This window comes from Saccoglossus kowalevskii, chromosome 14, assembly GCF_978046115.1.
Source record: "Saccoglossus kowalevskii chromosome 14, keSacKowa6.1, whole genome shotgun sequence".
In the NCBI taxonomy this organism is placed as follows: Eukaryota; Metazoa; Hemichordata; class Enteropneusta; family Harrimaniidae; genus Saccoglossus; species Saccoglossus kowalevskii.
Window position 1 is genome coordinate 23,875,722 of NC_140654.1, and position 19,228 is coordinate 23,894,949.

Sequence of the window (19,228 nt, forward strand, 5' to 3'; positions counted from 1 at the left end):
TTGTTATTTTACTTTACATTATTTCACTTATTTAATTATATTTCATTATATTTCTCAGTCATGCAGACACTTTCTCTGTATAACGCTCGGCGGGGACATGGACTAGACTATATCCGTTTTCCTCACCAGTTGCATTCCTACAAAACAATATTTTATTTATTACACAAATATATGCATTTCTGTACATTAGTATTTATTTAATTTCCTTATGTTACTGTTGAAATAAATTTCAATTCAATTTATACACGGGAATTCTAGGAAAAGCACCTCGATGTGATACAATTACACTTGAATGTCTGATTCTATCAAAACATATTCCATGTCCTTTGTTAGGTCGATTAAGATACACGTATGTAATTGAAAGTGAATCAATACAACTTCGTCCGAGATGAATATTTTGCAGCAGATGGCGCAAATAACATCATTTATTGCACAGTTATTGACATAAGAAGATAATTGTAAATATCTCCGATACATGTACTTTAAGGATTAATTCTATTACTTTCGTGCATATTATTAGAAAGATAATCATCAAATATTTGGTGTACAAGTAATTCTAAAATAATTACAGTAAATTGATCTAGGACAATTAATAACACTTTCCTGCTAATTGAATTCAACTTTCTTATAAATGACTATGACTACATATTCGAGCAATTTAATATTGGAAAATCGTTTTTTTTTAATTCCATCCGCCTGATCACTGTATATTGATAATATAAAAGTATCCCAATAATTTCGAACCTATGTTCTATCTCATCTTACATATGCAGTATGATGAAGTGTACGACATGCAAAATCTGAATGAATTGTATTTATTTTTGTTCGAAAATAAAACTTAAGTTTTTATTTAAATTCTTTCATGCAATTGTTTCATTTAAAATTGTGTGTACAAGTCAAATAAACTTAGTTCAAAATGCAAATGGAGTACACCTCGCAAATAAATAAACAGTCCTGCCACAATATGTTTTGAGCTAAGTGCAAACTATTGCTAAATTAATCTGAGGCGTCACTTGATGTTCACTGCTATTTTATTCTCGGGTGTGAAATATATATCTGTTTATTCGTTTAAAAGATTCCTCTCATTAGTAAATAGCGCCCTCACTCCACAATATTTAGAATGATTGGTTGGTCAAAAGTTTGATGAGTCAGGTGCATCTATTGGCTAAGCTTGTTGTACATAGATGCAAATGAGTATAGGAACCATCATTGCTGTAGGGTGTATTGGTAGGGGTGGATAATGACTGGTTGAATGCCAACAATAAAACACCCACAGTGCAAGGCTAGTTCACCAATGTGTGTGTGTGTGTGTGTTGTGTATATATATATTTCTACCTTTATTCTGACTAGTTAATTGTCCTTAAATGAACTCCACAAGATGATGGTCGGTGTTGATTCAAACAATAGAGAAAGACATTTAAATCAGCATATGCATGCACTGTAGTCATGACATAACAAAAAATGGTAATCTATTTCATTCAGTCTTTTAATTTTACATTCCCCGTTGTTGTGTATTACCTGTGCTATCATTTATAACCTATCAATTTTTAGCGATATTGCCAACTAGTGTTTTTGTTCAGAGCCCTGTTTGACAATATTTGAAAAATCATGACATTCTCAAGACATGCCATCGCTGTAGAGTCAGCTGTATATGAATTATATTGTTTAGACCTAGTCCGGATGTATTCAGTAGACATCATGTATTTTTCATTGTAAAATTTGAAGCACAAAGATGAGTTTGAAATCATCACATGCATGCATGCACAGTAATCATGACATACAACTAATATAACTGTCTTACCTTATTCAGTTTCTCAGTACCTACATTTTCTGTTGTTTTTATATTGCCTTTTCAGTGCCACTTGTTTAACGTATGAATCCGCGTATGCGTTATTTATAATCTATTTTTATCGATATTACCAAATAATCTTTTCAAACACTTTGTGAGTGACAGCTAGTATATTTACTATATTTAGGGTGGTTTCAGACATGGTAAATACAACTTGTATAGCCATAACTAATATTTATGCATTTTTGTTTTGTTTTTTATTCCTTTCGGTAATTTAGATGCAAAAAAGACAACAGGTTGATGTTATTTATATTACCTTAATTTTAGCATATAATTATAACGCATGATATAGTCTGTGTAGTCTATGTGATCAATTGTAGCTTCACGAACGTTAACGGGAAATATCATTCAATGAATTAGCATTTAATTGCGATCATCTACAGAAATACAGCAGCAATAGTAATTTCACATCTCTACCTAAGATGTCTGCAAGCCGGATGTCGGAATTATCTTGTGGACGCATCCAGAGTCAATAGATTGCCATAATGGTTTCTTTCAACTAAATAACTAATCACAAAAATATGGAGATAACAATCAAATGACAATTCAAACTCTCAACCTCTAAGTACAGTTTTGAATATTACATTTTATCTTGTTAGTTTCTTTTACCAGATGTCTTTACGCAGTGCTTATGGTTTATACAAATATAGAAGAATTAGTAATGATAAAATTATTTCCTCAGATTTTAGAAGATATGGAATATATTATAATAGCATGTATTCAATTTTAACTCCATTGTGTTCTGGTAGTTGGTGTATTAAATTTATGTCTTGTGCAAGGGCTCAGTATATTCTAACTATGTTTGGCATTCTTTTCAGTATATTAATGTGAAACAAATTTGACCAAAGTTGTACCATATTTAATTTTCCGTGTATAGTAATGCAAGGTGTGTTTTAAAACTTAGTCTTGTTAATCACTTTCAAATTAAACTGACTGTTTGAATGTGTGCGTGTTTACAATGAGTGTGAACCGTGTGTTTGCTAAATCAGCTTTTATTTTTTTAACTGAAATAACATTAATTATATAGTCTTTCGAAAAGAAACATTCAGATCCCAAGTAATAACTTAACCAACAAGGTATCGAAAGTAATGCAGTCTGATTAAAAAGTAAACTACAATTTATTAAAATTAAACATGACAGATAACCCGAACCAAAGTTTTGCTAGTGAAGGACTAGACTTAACATTCAAAATGTGTTTTGACATTATTACCTATGCATTATACCATTACATGTATAATTTCCTGTACAATATAGTATGTACAACCTGTATATTTTACCTTTACATGCATTATCACATTACATTAAACCGTGTTACCCTTATTACAAGCTGTAAATTAAACTGTGTTACTGACATAATCATCAAATTGTTACTCGCATTAACAGTATGTTGCGTTATATATCTAATGAATTGTACATTGCACTCAATGTACAATCCGTTATCTTCTGTACAGTCTACTATACAGTATACTGTTCACATGATCACCTGCGCTGTAACCCTTTTACCTCAATTATGAACAATCTGTACATTATAATGGTACTCCATGCTCAAATGTTTATTATACTGTGTTATTCACACTATCACCTGTACATTAAATAGATATTCCCATTATAATCTATACATTATACTGTTAATCGCTCATACTATTCCATAGATTATCACATGTACATTATACAATAAGACTATTTACTCACATTATCACTTGCCATTATTACACTGCTAATACAATTATCACCTGTGCATTATATTGTTTCTTTCATTGGCATAAGTACAATGTCTGACATTATACATTTTCCATTATTACACTGTTGTTCCCGTTATCCCCTCTACGTTATATGGATACTGTGTCACTTCTATTACCACCTGCATGGTATACCACGTGACGTGTGATATCAGTTGTGAATTGTACTGCAATACTTCAATTGTAAGGGATGTAGTATAATATATTACCCATACGTTACACCTACATGCATTATCACCTGTATTTTAAACTCATATTGCCACTGTTTATTATACAAATGTAAGAAAACATTATGTATGTGACTGAGTTTGATAACGCTTACTAATGACGAAATGGCACAGTTCCTAAATTAATAGAATACATAATACTAAAGTATATAATTACTAACAATAATTCAAAGGTATGTGTCATTTTCAGATGTGTGTGTTGGTACGTTACCGACACGATTTCTAAACAACCACCAAGTCAGTGCTTTGAAGATCAGACAAACGACCTTAATAGCTAATAGAACTAACATGTATTTCATGCGATACTGTGGAATGTCATATATCCAACAAGCGCCCTCATCGCCACATGCTGTCGTTTCCCAAAACACACATGTGGAATCAATTGTTGCTCCAATAAACACTGGCGTTGGAATCCAAACTGAAACAATGAGAAAAATAATTATGAGATCAGTATGTTGTTCTATGTTCTTAATTCTTTCAGATATTACGATTTCACCTAATTTGAAGACAATAATTTTAATCCAAGCTAAAATAAATTAATAAGTTGTATTAAGAATTATAGCAAACGCAGTATGTTGTTCTATATCCTTATTTTTTCAAAAAAAAATACGATTTTCACCCAATTTGTAACTGATTTTACAATAATGCTTGTAGCCTATTATTTCAGATTCTGAGTGGAAATTTATATTACATAGTTTCTACTGAATTCGCCAATCAGCAAATTTTGGATATGGTAATTTACTCTTGAACTAAATCTGACACTGACGTCATCAATACTTATGTATACACGCTCAGGTGAGTGCCACAGTAGTGATTTCTTGAATTGATTTGAGACACGCCTTGTCCGATTATGGTCAAAGTGGAAATTAAAAAAAAAGGATTTTTTGGCGGGGAAGTTATTTTGACCTTGCCTCCTACTTTAAATCATAAGGAAGAACCTTTATGAGTAGGTAATAACACGAGACTTAGCCACACTAAATACTTCTGTCCGGTGGTTTTACCTATACTTATAATCCAGTGACCCCAGTAATTGTATTGCGCATGCGCAATTGAGGTGATTACGAACGCTTACACAAATGTTTTACAAAGTCGCTTACATCAAAGGTACAAATCACCACAATCATCACGCAGCGTCTGTTTTACAACCGATGTATACGTCACAAAGAACCCGTATACAAGATAACGCGGCATGACGACTGTGGCGTTCGAACTAGTTGATTTACCTAATAACGTAGAAAACACATCTTGAACACCTAGTGCAAGCGTTTTATCTGCTGGGTCAACGCACCTACGAACAAACACAAACGTGACCGTCTATAAATGTTTCAATCACAGTTGAGTACACAAACACATTAGTATAGACATACATTCGTCTTATGTGAATTATGTGGGATGTATGTATGTATATTTTATCATACGTACGTCACTATTTTGTGCTCAGCAAAATACGCTATGTATTCTTTGTTACAAGTCACATGTGTTATAATCCTTGTACTGGTGCTTTTATTATTAAAGTTTTGGGGTAGTTGTTTGTGCTTTGGGTGGAAAAAGTCGCCGGGCTGGCCTCCAAGATGGTCACTAGCAGGACGATCCTACGCAGCAGAACTTGAATTAACACGAACTAAGGTTAAAGTCTCTTGTGCTAATGGGAGCGAGACATTTTTTTGGGGGGGGTTCTGTAATCTCAGTCAACGAAAACTGCGCGTGCGGACTTGGCACCATAAGATAGGTCACATTATCTGTGTGTGCGTTCGGTACATAGAACACATGTTCGCTATATAACCCACAGGGCATTTCAAATTTTAGGGGCAAAAGGTGTGTGTTTATGTACTTTCGTAATATAAAAAGTAACTACATAAGGGTGGTACACCTATTCCTTAAATGTCATGCCGTTCATAATGCCTTGTTAAAATTGGTGGGTCAATATAAATCTTCGGTATATAAAAAATAGTTTCAATTTCAGGTCAAAGGTGGGAGTAATAATTAACGTTTTTGTGTTGTTTTTTTCACATAACTTCAAAAATAGCAATCGTCTTTGATTATGGCACATATTTTGCATTTTAAGGTCAATGTTAAAGGCCACATTGTATGAGTTTATTGATTTATTTTTTTAACAAGTGGCTTCACTGTCCTAATCTTGCCATACACGGTTATTCCCCACCATAAAGGAAATATATAAAGCCACACTGATAATGATTTATTGTGATGTGACATTACTGATGTAATATTTCGTGTGATTTGAACTGCTGTGATGTGTCCAGTGTAGGACTTGTGTGAACTGGTTTTGTGCAGTTCGGTGTGGTTCACATATTCACCAAATAAGTTCAAACCAATACCTTAGAATTAGTTCCATCGTCATTGTTGCTGGAAGAGATCCGACAAAGCTAAACAGGCAGAATACAACAACAAACACAATAGTAATTTGATTGCTTTCTTCTTTGCATATACCTGGCTCAGCATAGCCAAGTATTGATATATCGTCCTCATTGAGAAGGTATGCAGATCCATTATTTATTGTATTGTTGTACGTCTCTGTATAGTTATCATAACTATTGGCCATCAGGGAATGATTACTTGTAAAAGTAGAACTGATCCTACTAGGGATATCACTGTTAATTGCGCCAGTACAGGTGCATTCATTGAAATTCTATAAAAAACAAACAAATTTTACAACGTCAAGGTTATTATATTAATATAAGATGAATGTATTCCCTATCAATGGTTTGGATAAATAAAATAAAAGCCAAACATTACCATTGCATATGGCATCGGGGAATCCAGTGATTGACATCCTGCATGGCATGGTGAAAGGTACGTTATTCCATCTGATCCACATACCGGATCAAAAACATCATCTTGACATATACATTCAGAGTTACAGGAAGTTACATTGTTCACATTGCTACTATTGCCATATAATCTGCAATAAGAAAATGTTCAGACTTAATTGATTGAATTGATTGATTGATTTATTTAAGCAATACACCATCACCCTCTAATTGCAAAAAAGAGCATGATAAAAGGGAAATATAATCACCATTCCACAGGAGATAATTTGAACCCCTTGTAAATTTATATGTATCACATATTTTACAGTGATAAAGCAGTACAGGATATGGATAGACCTTTCAATTGAAGGATTATTAACTCTATGCATATTTGTGTTCGTTACTGCACCAAGTTAAGTATGATCCAAACGCTTTTTTAATACACAGCTCCCTACAATTCAGAAAAGTTTTTCGGGTAAATATGCGCGAGAACATTCCAGCATTATATTACTACAAAGTATTTGGGCATAAATCGATCAATGCTCTCTTCAGTGCAAAAACCTGTTACAAAAACCCTTATAAAAGACCAGTGAATGTTTACAAATTGAAATAGCATATCCAACCATTGTCCTTTATCCAAAAGTCACTATCAAGAACTATTTTGAAACTGGGGATCCCTTAGCGGACAGACATACTAAACATGTATTTCATTCATTGTCTAACTTATTGTATCTAGTTGATGCTTGAAGGAGCCAAGCAATGTTGCGATAATAATATACAGAATCTGTAAACCCACTTGGGTATTTTCATTGAACATATGGAAGGTGTCCTTTGGAGGACTATATGTCTAGCATGTGATATGATTAAATTGACATGCATACATGCATTGGTGAAGGCACTGGTTTGATGGTACCAATGTGCAAGGGCCAGCAGCTATGTAAATCATTGCGTTTTGTTGGCAATTTTCCATGGATGATTTGCTTTCCTTCATAATAAACCAATCCACCCCCCCCACCAAAAAAAATGCGTTTTTGTGCTCCATACAAGATTATGTCTCCCCGTGTTTATGGTAAATGTGTTAAAAAATATAGAACTAAATAGCAAAATTAAAAAATACGAAATACACTCAAAAAACACAAAAATACGTCACAGTTGCCAAACTAACTGTGTCGCCACAAGGTTATATCTATGTGATTCACAATGGTGAATCGTTGAAAGACCGGTGAACACAGCTGCATCATACAGGAGAGAATGAGGAATTGGCCTTGATTCTGAAAATGTTCATTTTTAATTACTACATTTATGGTCTGGATAACTTTTTAAAAAGTGACCCACTGTTTAACCATCTCAACACAAATTTACAAGATCAGTGTAAGTGATTGCTATCAAAAAGGAAGAATGCAAAACCCTCTCATCCTGTTTGAATTCCATGTCAACGTGCCATTGTCGGGTATTTTTTAATCTCAAGACATGGTTTCACCCCGTTTTTACATATATATATATATAGTGCAGATAGTGCGTCCATTTTAATGGGAAAACATATCGTGTATCTATAAAAGCTATTGTCAAATTAGCATATATAATCTCTTATTATTATGGTACACATTATTATCTGAACTCATCTCTCGAGCTGCAGTATTTAGCATATCATTTCGTTATCTTTGTTACCTCATACCCAATGACTTGTTTTTATTCATCAGGTACAATAGTATGATTATAGGTACGACTTTACCTAAATTATTATACTTGATATTGAAGACACTTGTCGGAACTATGTAGGGAGGTAGAGAATGAGTGGTCAGAGACATGCAGGGCCTATTTTTATATTTTGAAAAGTATTACTGTGAAAATATATTGCACATATGGGTCGGGAAAACATATTCAGAGGCACAAAATGATTCATTTTATACGAATTTATATCATCTATCTGCCAGATTTGCCAATTGCAGACTGCATTGCACGGGCACTAACAAATGTTTGTCAATGTATTGCTCACTCCAGAACAATTGACGAATTAACTGATATCATTTATGTTATTCAGAAAACTGACATTATATATATATCTACAATATGCAGAATTTTATTTTAATTTCTAGAAGTTATTACACTTAGTATTATTACTTGCTTTTATTTTTTTTAAATTGTTGGACCCAGAATAAGAATGCCATATTCAAGTTATATCGTGAATATATTTATATTTATCTTTGCTTAGAAGGAATATCTTAGCTTTAATTGACTTAATTTAATTGAATATTCCTATAAACTAATATAATACCTGGAATATTTGTGGCTATTGAGTGTGAGATAAATGCCAACAAGTTTAATGAGCCAACTTAGTAATATTCTAATATAAATACTAATTCAGATAAATCTGAACAAGATCAACCCAGAAAATTTCACAGAACCTGTGCAGCTTCACTGCGGAGAAATACTAGAGAACCATCATACAATGTTTATTTGAGTTGAACAAGACCTTTAATTCAGTTTTACAGGGTTCTTTACAGGGCATTTGATACCATGCAACAATATTAGAATATTTATTTTTAAGATACACACATAGATGCTTAAAGACATTATAATCAGGGGAATACTCAAACAAGAGCATAATCCAGAATACATTGGTACACGATATCACACGATGCAAATCAGTATTAAGTTCCAGTGAAAAAGATTTAAAAAAATGGAAACAATTATTATTATTATTATCTAAAATATGTCCATGAAGGTCCACGTGATGACACACTAACCTATTTGCGTATTCTGTATTGATGCCAGCAAATCTATAATTATCACATCCAATAAAGATCATTATGATAGGAAGTGGTACAACCAGAACAGCTGCAAGAAGGACATTTCTAGCTGTAGATACTAATGATGGTTTGTATTTCCGCATGAGTATACCTCCAATGAATATCCCAAGTCCGCTTGGTATAATAAATGCAAAAGCTGCAAAAACAATAGTAGTGAACATGGATTTGTCAGTAAGTCACACCACCCCTGTGTAATACATTAAGCAGACGTCTTCTACACTGGTGTCATTTGAGCCACGAATGATTGTGTGACACATGGTTTCAACATTCGCTTAATTGTCGTGGTTCTTAAATGGTTCTTAAGAAGATATTTAAAGGTTTAGTGCCATTTTCAGAATTATGGCTCAAATATGTACTGCCACTATTATTCAGACAATGAATTATGACGCCATAAATCACGTACTGTACTGAATATTTGTGACCTTATACATATTTGTTGATGCTGATCATACGGCTTTGAAAATACAAGAAACAAATCAAATGAATCACGCCGCCAGAATTATGAGAAGTGTATGGAATATGACAATTCACAAGTCATTTAAGAAGAAGACACTAAAGTGCAATAACCAAATTATGTGCATATTAACAACGATCTTTCGAGTCTACAAAGCATCGAAGACTAATAACTTACGAACAAGGATCCCCGCCATTGACATTGTAACTCTTAATTGGTCGTAAATGTATTTAACACTAAAAGGCGCGAATGCTGCAATCAGAGCCGTATCGACTATACGTGACATCATCACTGCCACGTAAGTCTTATTATAGATGAGTCTTTTCAGCGCCTGTGGCAGATCTGAAAATAGAAGAAGATTCATTGGACAAGCATTTCAATTAAGTGGATGGTTTATCGATATTGGATTATTTTAATTTCACTGAATGCAAGTTTGGATACTTTAACATGTATTTGATTTATTTATATTTATTTGAATGCATAAAATAACGAGAATTTGCTGCACAATCATTTGTAGCCCTTCAAGCAAGTTTTTTTTTCAAATCCAATAATCCACTGTGTAATAATATAAAGGTTATTGCTCGTTAAAGGGGAAAAACTATTAAAAAATGATTGTTATTTCATTCTCCCGCCATTGCATGGTAATGAAAGGTCATGTTTCTGTATTCGATCAGTTATGTAATAAAATTGACTCCCCTTTCAAACTGCACAATTTGTAAAATATGAAACCAAATTACCTTAATGGTGGACATATTCTTAAATTACAATCTACTATGTGACCCTATCGGATTCTTTATAGTGCACACAATATAAGCCAAATATAACATACCTTTCAGCTTCTTGTTCAAATCAGGAACGATAGTGTTGTTCTCAACTACTTCTTTCATTTGGCTACCTGAAATTCCAATCTTAGCATGGATCCTTTTCGGAAGTAACATAATCGATATTCCAATAATAATACACAAAGGACCATTAATAACGAAAGCGAGCCACCATGCACCGACCCAGCGTGGATCATATCGACTGATATCGATCATCGATGTGTTGATACGATAGAAATCTACGTACATGTTATTATAGACAGCTGATATTGGGAAAGCTATGAGTGGTCCCAGTGCATACATAGAGAACATTATACCTGGATTGAAGAATTCATCAATAATTAATAATAACCCTTGTAAGTAATCTCAAAATACAGAATGGTAGCAAAATAAAATGTTCAATATGAGGCTTATCATTTACAACAATCACATCTCTAGTAATGTAACCATTGAATACAGGTTGGATAGCGAAATTTACTAAAAACACTAAACAATTGACAAAAATAAAAAGTAAAAAAAAACATTTGACAAGTACATTACAAAATATAGTCAAATCACTCAGAGCATATTATATAACGATCATGATATACATGAATGGTTCACCATATTTCCTTCTGAGTCTTAATCGAATGGATTCTGTTTGAAATATGAGGTCTACATTAGACAAGTGACATAATGAGATCACCTTGGTAACAAATTTATTGTATGTGATCACAAACAAACAAATATCAAAGATAACATTTTCTTCAAAATCCTTGGTTTATAATTTCTGATGATAGAAGATTTTTTGAGCTGTGAAATAAACCCAAGGAAAAAGTGTGATGTTCCTGTGTATGTGTAGACAACTGATTGATGAATAAAATCTTCCTATTTGTTAGATGGTAAAATTTGTATGGTCAAATTATGGTTCCTAGAGTCAAATTCAAAGGCGGATATGAGTGTATTGAAGCAGGAAAAATGTCAGCATGCACTCTAATACTAATCTTACAAACTGAAATTTTGACAAATTCTGTATATTTCTATATATACTTTACCTATGTAGAAAGGGGCTTTATTCTTGGCAACATTGTCATCAATATATGTGATTCCAAGAGTGAAGAGTGGAGATATACCAATGCCAAACAGAGTTATTCCAGTGAGTATCAATATTAATAATTTAAGCTGTTCCCCATGCACAGCCTCTTCATTGCATACAATGGTGTAGTTAAAAGAATGTTCTGTTTGTGCACTGCAGAGCTCTGAGGTTTTCTTATGGCTGACGCCGTATTGATATGGTTCCGACATGAATTGCAGACTGCTGACAATGAGCAGACCTATACCTCCAATCACCATACCACTTCCTATCCACCGTGGTTTGTGGGTATCTGGTCTACCACCTATGTAGGTTATTAGAATTATAGGCAACAACATGGCTACGTCCATTACAGTAAATACAAGGCTAACTATAGTAGAGGGTAAACTGTATCGTTTCTCCCAATTGTTTACAGCAGATACCATCGCAGTGAAATTGACATTCACGCATAGTGTTGCTATCACGAGACCAGCCACTCCAAAGTGAGCCTTTGCGAAAACTTGCAGACACTTGGGGCGCCATGTTCTTATTCCGCAACTATAGTCGTACTCGTCAGTTTTAGACTGTGCAGAGACGACGTTGACAGGCATGTAATCACCCACATATTGTTCAGTTTCTGTTGGAATATCGCCGTTGCTGCTTTCACTATCCATGTTTATCTATCAAGTTTAACGGAAATAATACCTGCAATATTATATGTAATAATAATAAATTATTTTGATTAGATTAAAAATCCTAATAACTGTATCAATTTTTGAATTAACAAATAACTACAAATTATGCTGCAAATACAAACGGTTTGTGCTAGAAGTATGTTTTGTGTCTTAGATAAAGATCCATGCCTCTGGCAAAAGTATGTGACTATGAACATTTGTGTGCTTCGTGTTTTACCAAGCTATTCTTACACTCTATCTACAATTGTATATTAATGGTGAGATGAATTACATTGTAGTTCATAGCCACTCTCTCGTGTAATTTGATGCAAAGTGTATTATTACATCATTCAATCAATCTATCAATCAAACATTTATTTTATCTAATAGTGTATATTAGCAATTTACACCCAGTAATAGTATGTAAATTAGTTTATGAAATATATGGCAAAATAAATGAATTACACAGTAATAACATGAGGTTAGTACGAGGATACTTCAAGGTATTCACGAAGACAGTACAGCGGGAGTAACGACCGACGCGCAGCGGAAGTCGATACGATGGTGTACTGTCTGAGTACACCATAGTATTAACCTTATTATTATACATTTTTTACGTCCAAGGACACGTCATTTGAATGCCGAAATCCGAAAATGTTAAAACAGAATCAGCAAACATCTTTGTGTGAAGTCCTGTCAAACCCTAGTGACAGCCATGTTTGTTTGTATTATTGTAGGGCGCTTACGCACCTAATCATTCCATGGTTGGAATTCGCATTTCCTAATATGGTAGGATGAAAATACCCCGTAAAATACCACAAAATTAAGCAACGCTGGAACTTACGGTGACAGACGTTCTTCGACACTTATTTTCTCATCATATTATCAATATATTTATACAACGATTGTAATTTCCTACCAACCATTCGTCGTTTGTTCATAGTTTCTTTTTATATTTGTCAGTGTTTCACACGAAGTGAAAATATTAATTATAAATTCACCACGGGGTATGATGACTGGATGATGGTACGCCTTTTGGACGTCAACATTCATTGCTTTGCACAAATAATTCCGTGGAAACCCGCTTTGTTTCACGACAAACATGAATATACATTGAATCAGTTCACTTGTATCAATCATGTTTCATTGTGAAAATCATGGTAACTGAAATTAATTAATTAATTAATAATAAGTATTAAAGATTTTCCGTGTATTCCACAACAAAGTAAATATTCAGGGCAAAGGTATTTTTGTTAGCTGTGACCAGTTGTTTTCACTTTCGTAATAATGTAATTGAAATGAATAAAAAAAAACTTTCGTAAACATGGGCAAGGTGTAAAATGTAATCTTTTTAAATCGTCCGTAATTTGTACAAAGATCTTATTTTTTGTAAGCGTATAAAGCATTTTCCACTTAAAATGTCGTAATTCGTACGCAATGTCCATTATAAAAATGTAATTAGGAATTTGCTTTATCTGTAAAGTGTAAAAACCTTGAAACTTTCATTTCAAAACGTAAAATGCCGTTTTTATTACATTTAACCTGTACCGGCTATCCTCCCTTGCCCTTTTTTATCGTTTTATTTTTAGTTTTAATTATATGTGAGGCACTATTTTATTTATAGTAGAATATTGCCAAAGCTGTTGTTTTCTATAAATAGAGTTCTCTATAGTTGAGATCAATTTTATTATTTCTGTTTTTGAGGAAGAGAACGCTAAGTCATTCAAATGTGTTCTTGCTAAATTTGTTGTGGTGTGTGCAGTGCATGTACCAACGTTCGTGCAGGCTGCGTTGAGCGTTGGACTACTGCGGGAATTAACGATATTGCTGGAGATGGAACTCTAATTAGGTGATACAGATTTCCACTCCAACCAGTGAGGGATAACAGACCAGAATACTTTTTTGTTCGATAAATTCACCACATTTCGCCAGGAAAGATACATGAAATACGTGTTGTGTCAAATAAAAATTGTTGTCTGACACACTGATACAAATGCGCAATTTCAGAAGACAAATACATCATTTCAAGATTGAACCAGACATTTGTGTGTGTTTCCTTTTTCCTTTTTGTCACAGGAGCGGAGTCAGCCATGAAGGGGGGAATAATCAAAGATATAGTCGGACAAAATAAACAACATCCAACTATAAGTTCGCGCTAATAACCGGAAGTATAACAGGACATCCAACTGTAGGTGGCGCTAGACTGCATCTGTATTCAGAGTTCTTAAAGTACAGTACAATTTAGATCACAGCTACATTTTAACATGTTTAAATATGGAATTAGTGACTAATTTACAATTTTCATGAACATACTGAGCAAACATAAGAAGTCAATATTAATAGTGTTCACAAAACACGTTCTATAACGTAAAGTTTCCACATTTTTACTGTCATACTTATAAAAAGAAACACATACGAATATTCTACCTGAACAATTTGATATACCGATATAAAAAGGTATTTTATTCTTCAGTAACATATGTGACCCCAAAATTGAAAAGTTGATGTTAAGAGAACTTGTCATCCCGAAGGCATGGAATAGTATTTTGGTGATGGGGTTGGCGCCATATTGGAGCAAACGCTAAGCATTTGTTGCTTTAAAGGCTGGTGATTGTCGCGCAGTGCGTGTTCGAATTTCATGTAAACACACAATATATTTTACACTCGTTGTGTATGTCGATATCAGTTCCATATCGAACACGACGCGGGATATATTTCATATTACAACCTGAGATTCTAATGTCATGAATTACATATAAGTCGTTAGTAAATTCATGTGTATTCTGACTAGTTAATTGTAATCACAAATGAAAACCGAATGATGTGTGTTGGTGTTAATTCAAACAATATTTTAGGAAAAGAAATTTAAATCACTATATAGTCTTACCTGTGTTTTCATTCAGTCTCATACATACATTCCCTGTTGTTGTGTATTGCCTGTATGTAGTGCTACTGTGTCTTTTTAACTTTTGCGCTGCGCGTTTAACTGCCATCATTTATACCCTAAGTATTTTTATCGATATTATCAACTAATCTCTTAAAATCCTTTGTGAGTGATAGCTAGTGTTTTTTTATATATATTTAGGATGGTTACAGTTACATCCTAAGTAAGTCCATGTAAATACAACTTGTAGGGCAAGAATTAATATTTACCTATCACGTTCGCCATCCACACTCGATGTACACTACAATGTATTTGTATATGTAATCTAATCATTTTGTGTAACCAAAATGTAGGTATTATCGGTTCTTTTTTCTTGTCATGATTTGTAGTTATTTCAACATTATTTGGATATTATGTTATTATCTGTCATTATTCAGTTTTGATATTTGATTGTCTCATATTTGGTTATCTCAGGGTTTGATTGTCGCAACATTCTCGGACCTCATTAGCATGTCGCACCCATAAATCATTGCACAAAATGGCGCCAACTAAAGTTTCCATAAATGTCAGACAGTCGACCCTGGATTCGTCGACATGACAACTCCGACAGTGGGTTTGCAGACACCTTGAGGTCGAGATGTGATATTACAACTGCTGTAGAATTTATGTAGAATCCTGATCTTGGAGTCGGTCGTGCAACAGCGACATGTGTGTATCTAGTAAATGTCAATTTATGTAACGCTATTTTCAGCCAAAGATGGTAAAGCTAGGCTTAAGAATATAAACAAAACCCTGTATTATTATGATTTGCTGAAAATAGAAAGAGAGTAAAATATAAATATTACCCAGTTTACTAATGTTTTCAAATCTAAATGATACCCAAACAAAAAATAAAACAAAAAATAAATCAGGTAGTGGTGATGGTGAGGAGAAAAGCTAAACACATTCAATATCATAAAAATATAATTTTAATTGGAAAGTTTGGTTTGAACTTAGGCTCAGTGACCATAAACTGAGATTGAGTTCCGTCGAAAGAATTTTTAATGAAGAGTAATTTTAGAATGCGCCAAAATTATGAAATTAAGGATAGTCTAATGTCAAAAGTGTCAGTAATCATTAGTATTACGTATAGAGGAGCTAGCAATCTATTTGAAAAGCATAAAATATAAATGAAGAGAGAGGGGGACATAGGGTAAATTGTATTTCGTGTCAAGTATTTTAAACTTACAGTTCCTTTTTATTACTGATGCTATACGGCACCTCTTATGATACAATTAGTAAAGATGACTTATTAATATATAACAATCGGGTGAAGACCTAAATTATTCACAATAATATGAAATACAGATTACAGAAATGTACATGAAAGTAGGATATTGCTGTAAATGTGTGGTAATATGATAATTTCGGATACTTTTATAAGACATGAATTAGGTGTTGTGTTGACAAGATGTAATATATTTATTAAAGTGAATTACATGTTGTACTTAATTATTATCATAGTATGAACTGATAACAGCCTGTGATCATAGATAGGTTTCCATGCCCACAGATGTCATCTCTGCACTTCATTGGATAAGTATCTGGGTGATGAACAAGTGCTGACTTTTTACGTGAGGTAGCTGCTAGCAAGAGCACATTTTGATTGGTTCATGTGGAAACCCTGAAGTTGGGCCATTTATGCCCATAAATTGGCTAGACTTAGGAGAGTTGTGGACCACCATTTCAACTGAGTACAATGTGTGTTGTTAACTTTTGCGCTGCACGTTTAACTGCCATCATTTATACCCTAAGTATTTTTATCGATATTATTAACTAATCTCTTAAAATCCTTTGTGAGTGACAGCTAGTATTTTTTTTATATATTTAGGATGGTTTCAGACAGTGTTTATACAGTTACATCCTAAGTAAGTAAATACAACTTGTAGGGCAAGAATTAATATTTACCTATCACGTTCGCCATCCACACTCGATGTTCACTACAATGTATTTGTATATGTAATCTAATCATTTTGTGTAATCAAAATGTAGGTATTATCGGTTCTTTTTTCTTGTCATGATTTGTAGTTATTTCAAAATTATTTGGATATTATGTTATTATCTGTCATTATTCAGTTTTGATATTTGATTGTCTCATATTTGGTTATCTCAGGGTTTGATCGTCGCAACATTCTCGGACCTCATTCGCATGTCGCACCCATAAATCATTGCACAAAATGGCGCCAACTAAAGTTGCCATAAATGTCAGACAGTCGACCCTGGATTCGTCGACATGACAACTCCGACAGTGGGTTTGCAGACACCTTGAGGTCGAGATGTGATATTACAACTGCTGTAGAATTTATGTAGAATCCTGATCTTGGAGTCGGTCGTGCAACAGCGACATGTGTGTATCTAGTAAATGTCAATTTATGTAACGCTATTTTCAGCCAAAGATGGTAAAGCTAGGCTTAAGAATATAGACAAAACCGAGCGATTGAGCGATTTGCTGCATCTCAGAAACGTGGCAGTTGGGTTATGAATCTTAGTGCATGTTTAAATGCTTAAAGGCAGCTTTGTTGAAGCGTTATGATATAAATGAAAAAAGTTATAGAAAGAGATTTCGAACTAGTAGGGCAGAAGTTGGAGAGAGCATTTCTAATTTTGCAGCTAGATTAAGTAGTTATTTTGACCAATGGGTAGACCTGCTGGAGTTGATAAGAGTTTTGAAGGAGTTAAGAACTTAGTGATAAGAGATCAGTTGATGAGCACTTTTGGTAACGAGTTGCCCATGTTCGTAGGTGAAAGGTCACCCAAGTCAGTTATAGAAATGACTGATTTAGCTGATAAGTTTAGAGATGCACGTGGACTGACACGCGGTGGAAATCTGAAATCTAGCCAGTTTCAAAATGGTGGTCAGAAAAGTCAGTTATTTAGCACATGTCGGAAAGGTAAAGGTGTAAGTCTATTTGACCAGTCTAAGCCAAAGTCAGGCTGTTATATGTGCGGTGTTCCAAATCACTCTGCTGTCAGTTGTCCTAATTGTCATAACAGTTCCAAGCAAAGATTAATTCAGCTGCAATGTCTGAATAAAAATGCTACATGTGTAATTCATGACGTAGGTCTTGAAGGCAGAGTTGAGAATTTAATTGATTACATTTTAATTTATTCAAAATTTTGGAAGGATTATATACAGATTGTACAGAATGTTTTGGCTCGTTTAAGGAAGGCATAATTAACTGCAAGACCTTCAAAGTCTTTTTTGATTTTACTAATTTAGAGTTTATTGGTCAGCAGGTAGGAGACGGTATATTGCCAGTATTACCAGATAAAATGCATGCAGCCAGACTTGAAACAGTAAAGCAAGTAAGTCATTTTTAGGCATGGCTGGATACTATCGCAAATTTGTACCACAATAGCAGCTCCTCTCAGTCATTTGGCCAAAAAAGTTCAGCCTAGAAAGGTAGTCTTGGGAGATCCCCATTTAATCACTTGAAAGTTTTATTGAGTAAACGACCAATTTTAAGATTTCCTGATTTTACTACGAGTTTTATTTTGGGATGTGATGCATCAGAAGTTGAGCTAGGTGCAGTCTTATTGCAACAATATAAGAAAAAAATTTCCAGTGACATACGCCAGTCGTAAATTGCTAGACAGAGTGCAGTATTATTCTGCAATGGGGAAAGTAATTTGGCAGTAAACAGTAGGTTAATCTGGTTGGCCCTATATCGATTAGCTACCGCATTATAGCAATTAAAGGTAAAGAAAATATAGGTGCAGACTATTTGAGCAGGATTAAGAATGCTGTTACAATATTTTTTTCCGAGTTTGCGAAATATAAATTTATTAGAAGTTCATGCTAAATATTGGACTGAAAATGTACCATCTAACACATACTGGACTCCTCCTCCACGGACCTGATAAAGCAGGAGTCAACTTAGCCAAGATAGCATCTGCAACTACTGGCTTCTG

At 33.9% G+C, this 19,228-nt stretch overlaps 1 protein-coding gene across 1 annotated transcript; it reads right to left on the reverse strand.

Annotated features, from left to right (window-relative positions):
- Window positions 1-2,823: 2,823 nt before the first annotated feature.
- LOC100373798 (solute carrier organic anion transporter family member 3A1-like) lies at window positions 2,824-15,356 on the reverse strand. Its single transcript, XM_002731051.3, has 9 exons — window positions 15,281-15,356; window positions 11,703-12,424; window positions 10,677-10,985; window positions 10,025-10,189; window positions 9,331-9,529; window positions 6,570-6,735; window positions 6,152-6,462; window positions 5,039-5,103; window positions 2,824-4,233 (listed from the first exon to the last, which is right to left on the reverse strand). Exons 2-9 carry the CDS (start codon window positions 12,391-12,393, stop codon window positions 3,983-3,985), a joined length of 2,157 nt encoding a protein of 718 aa, XP_002731097.2. The 5' UTR covers window positions 12,394-12,424; window positions 15,281-15,356; the 3' UTR covers window positions 2,824-3,982.
- Between the last annotated feature and the right edge of the window lie 3,872 nt (window positions 15,357-19,228).

Bases quoted from the DNA above. Each gene is read 5' to 3' on its own strand.
- LOC100373798 (XM_002731051.3), bottom strand. From the start codon at position 12,393: ATGGATAGTGAAAGCAGCAACGGCGATATTCCAACAGAAACTGAACAA. The intron at 10,190-10,676 runs GTATGTTATATT...TTCTATTTTCAG, and splicing joins TTTGAACAAGAAGCTGAAAG to ATCTGCCACAGGCGCTGAAA. The intron at 9,530-10,024 runs GTAAGTTATTAG...TTGTTTTTGCAG, and splicing joins AATGGCGGGGATCCTTGTTC to CTTTTGCATTTATTATACCA.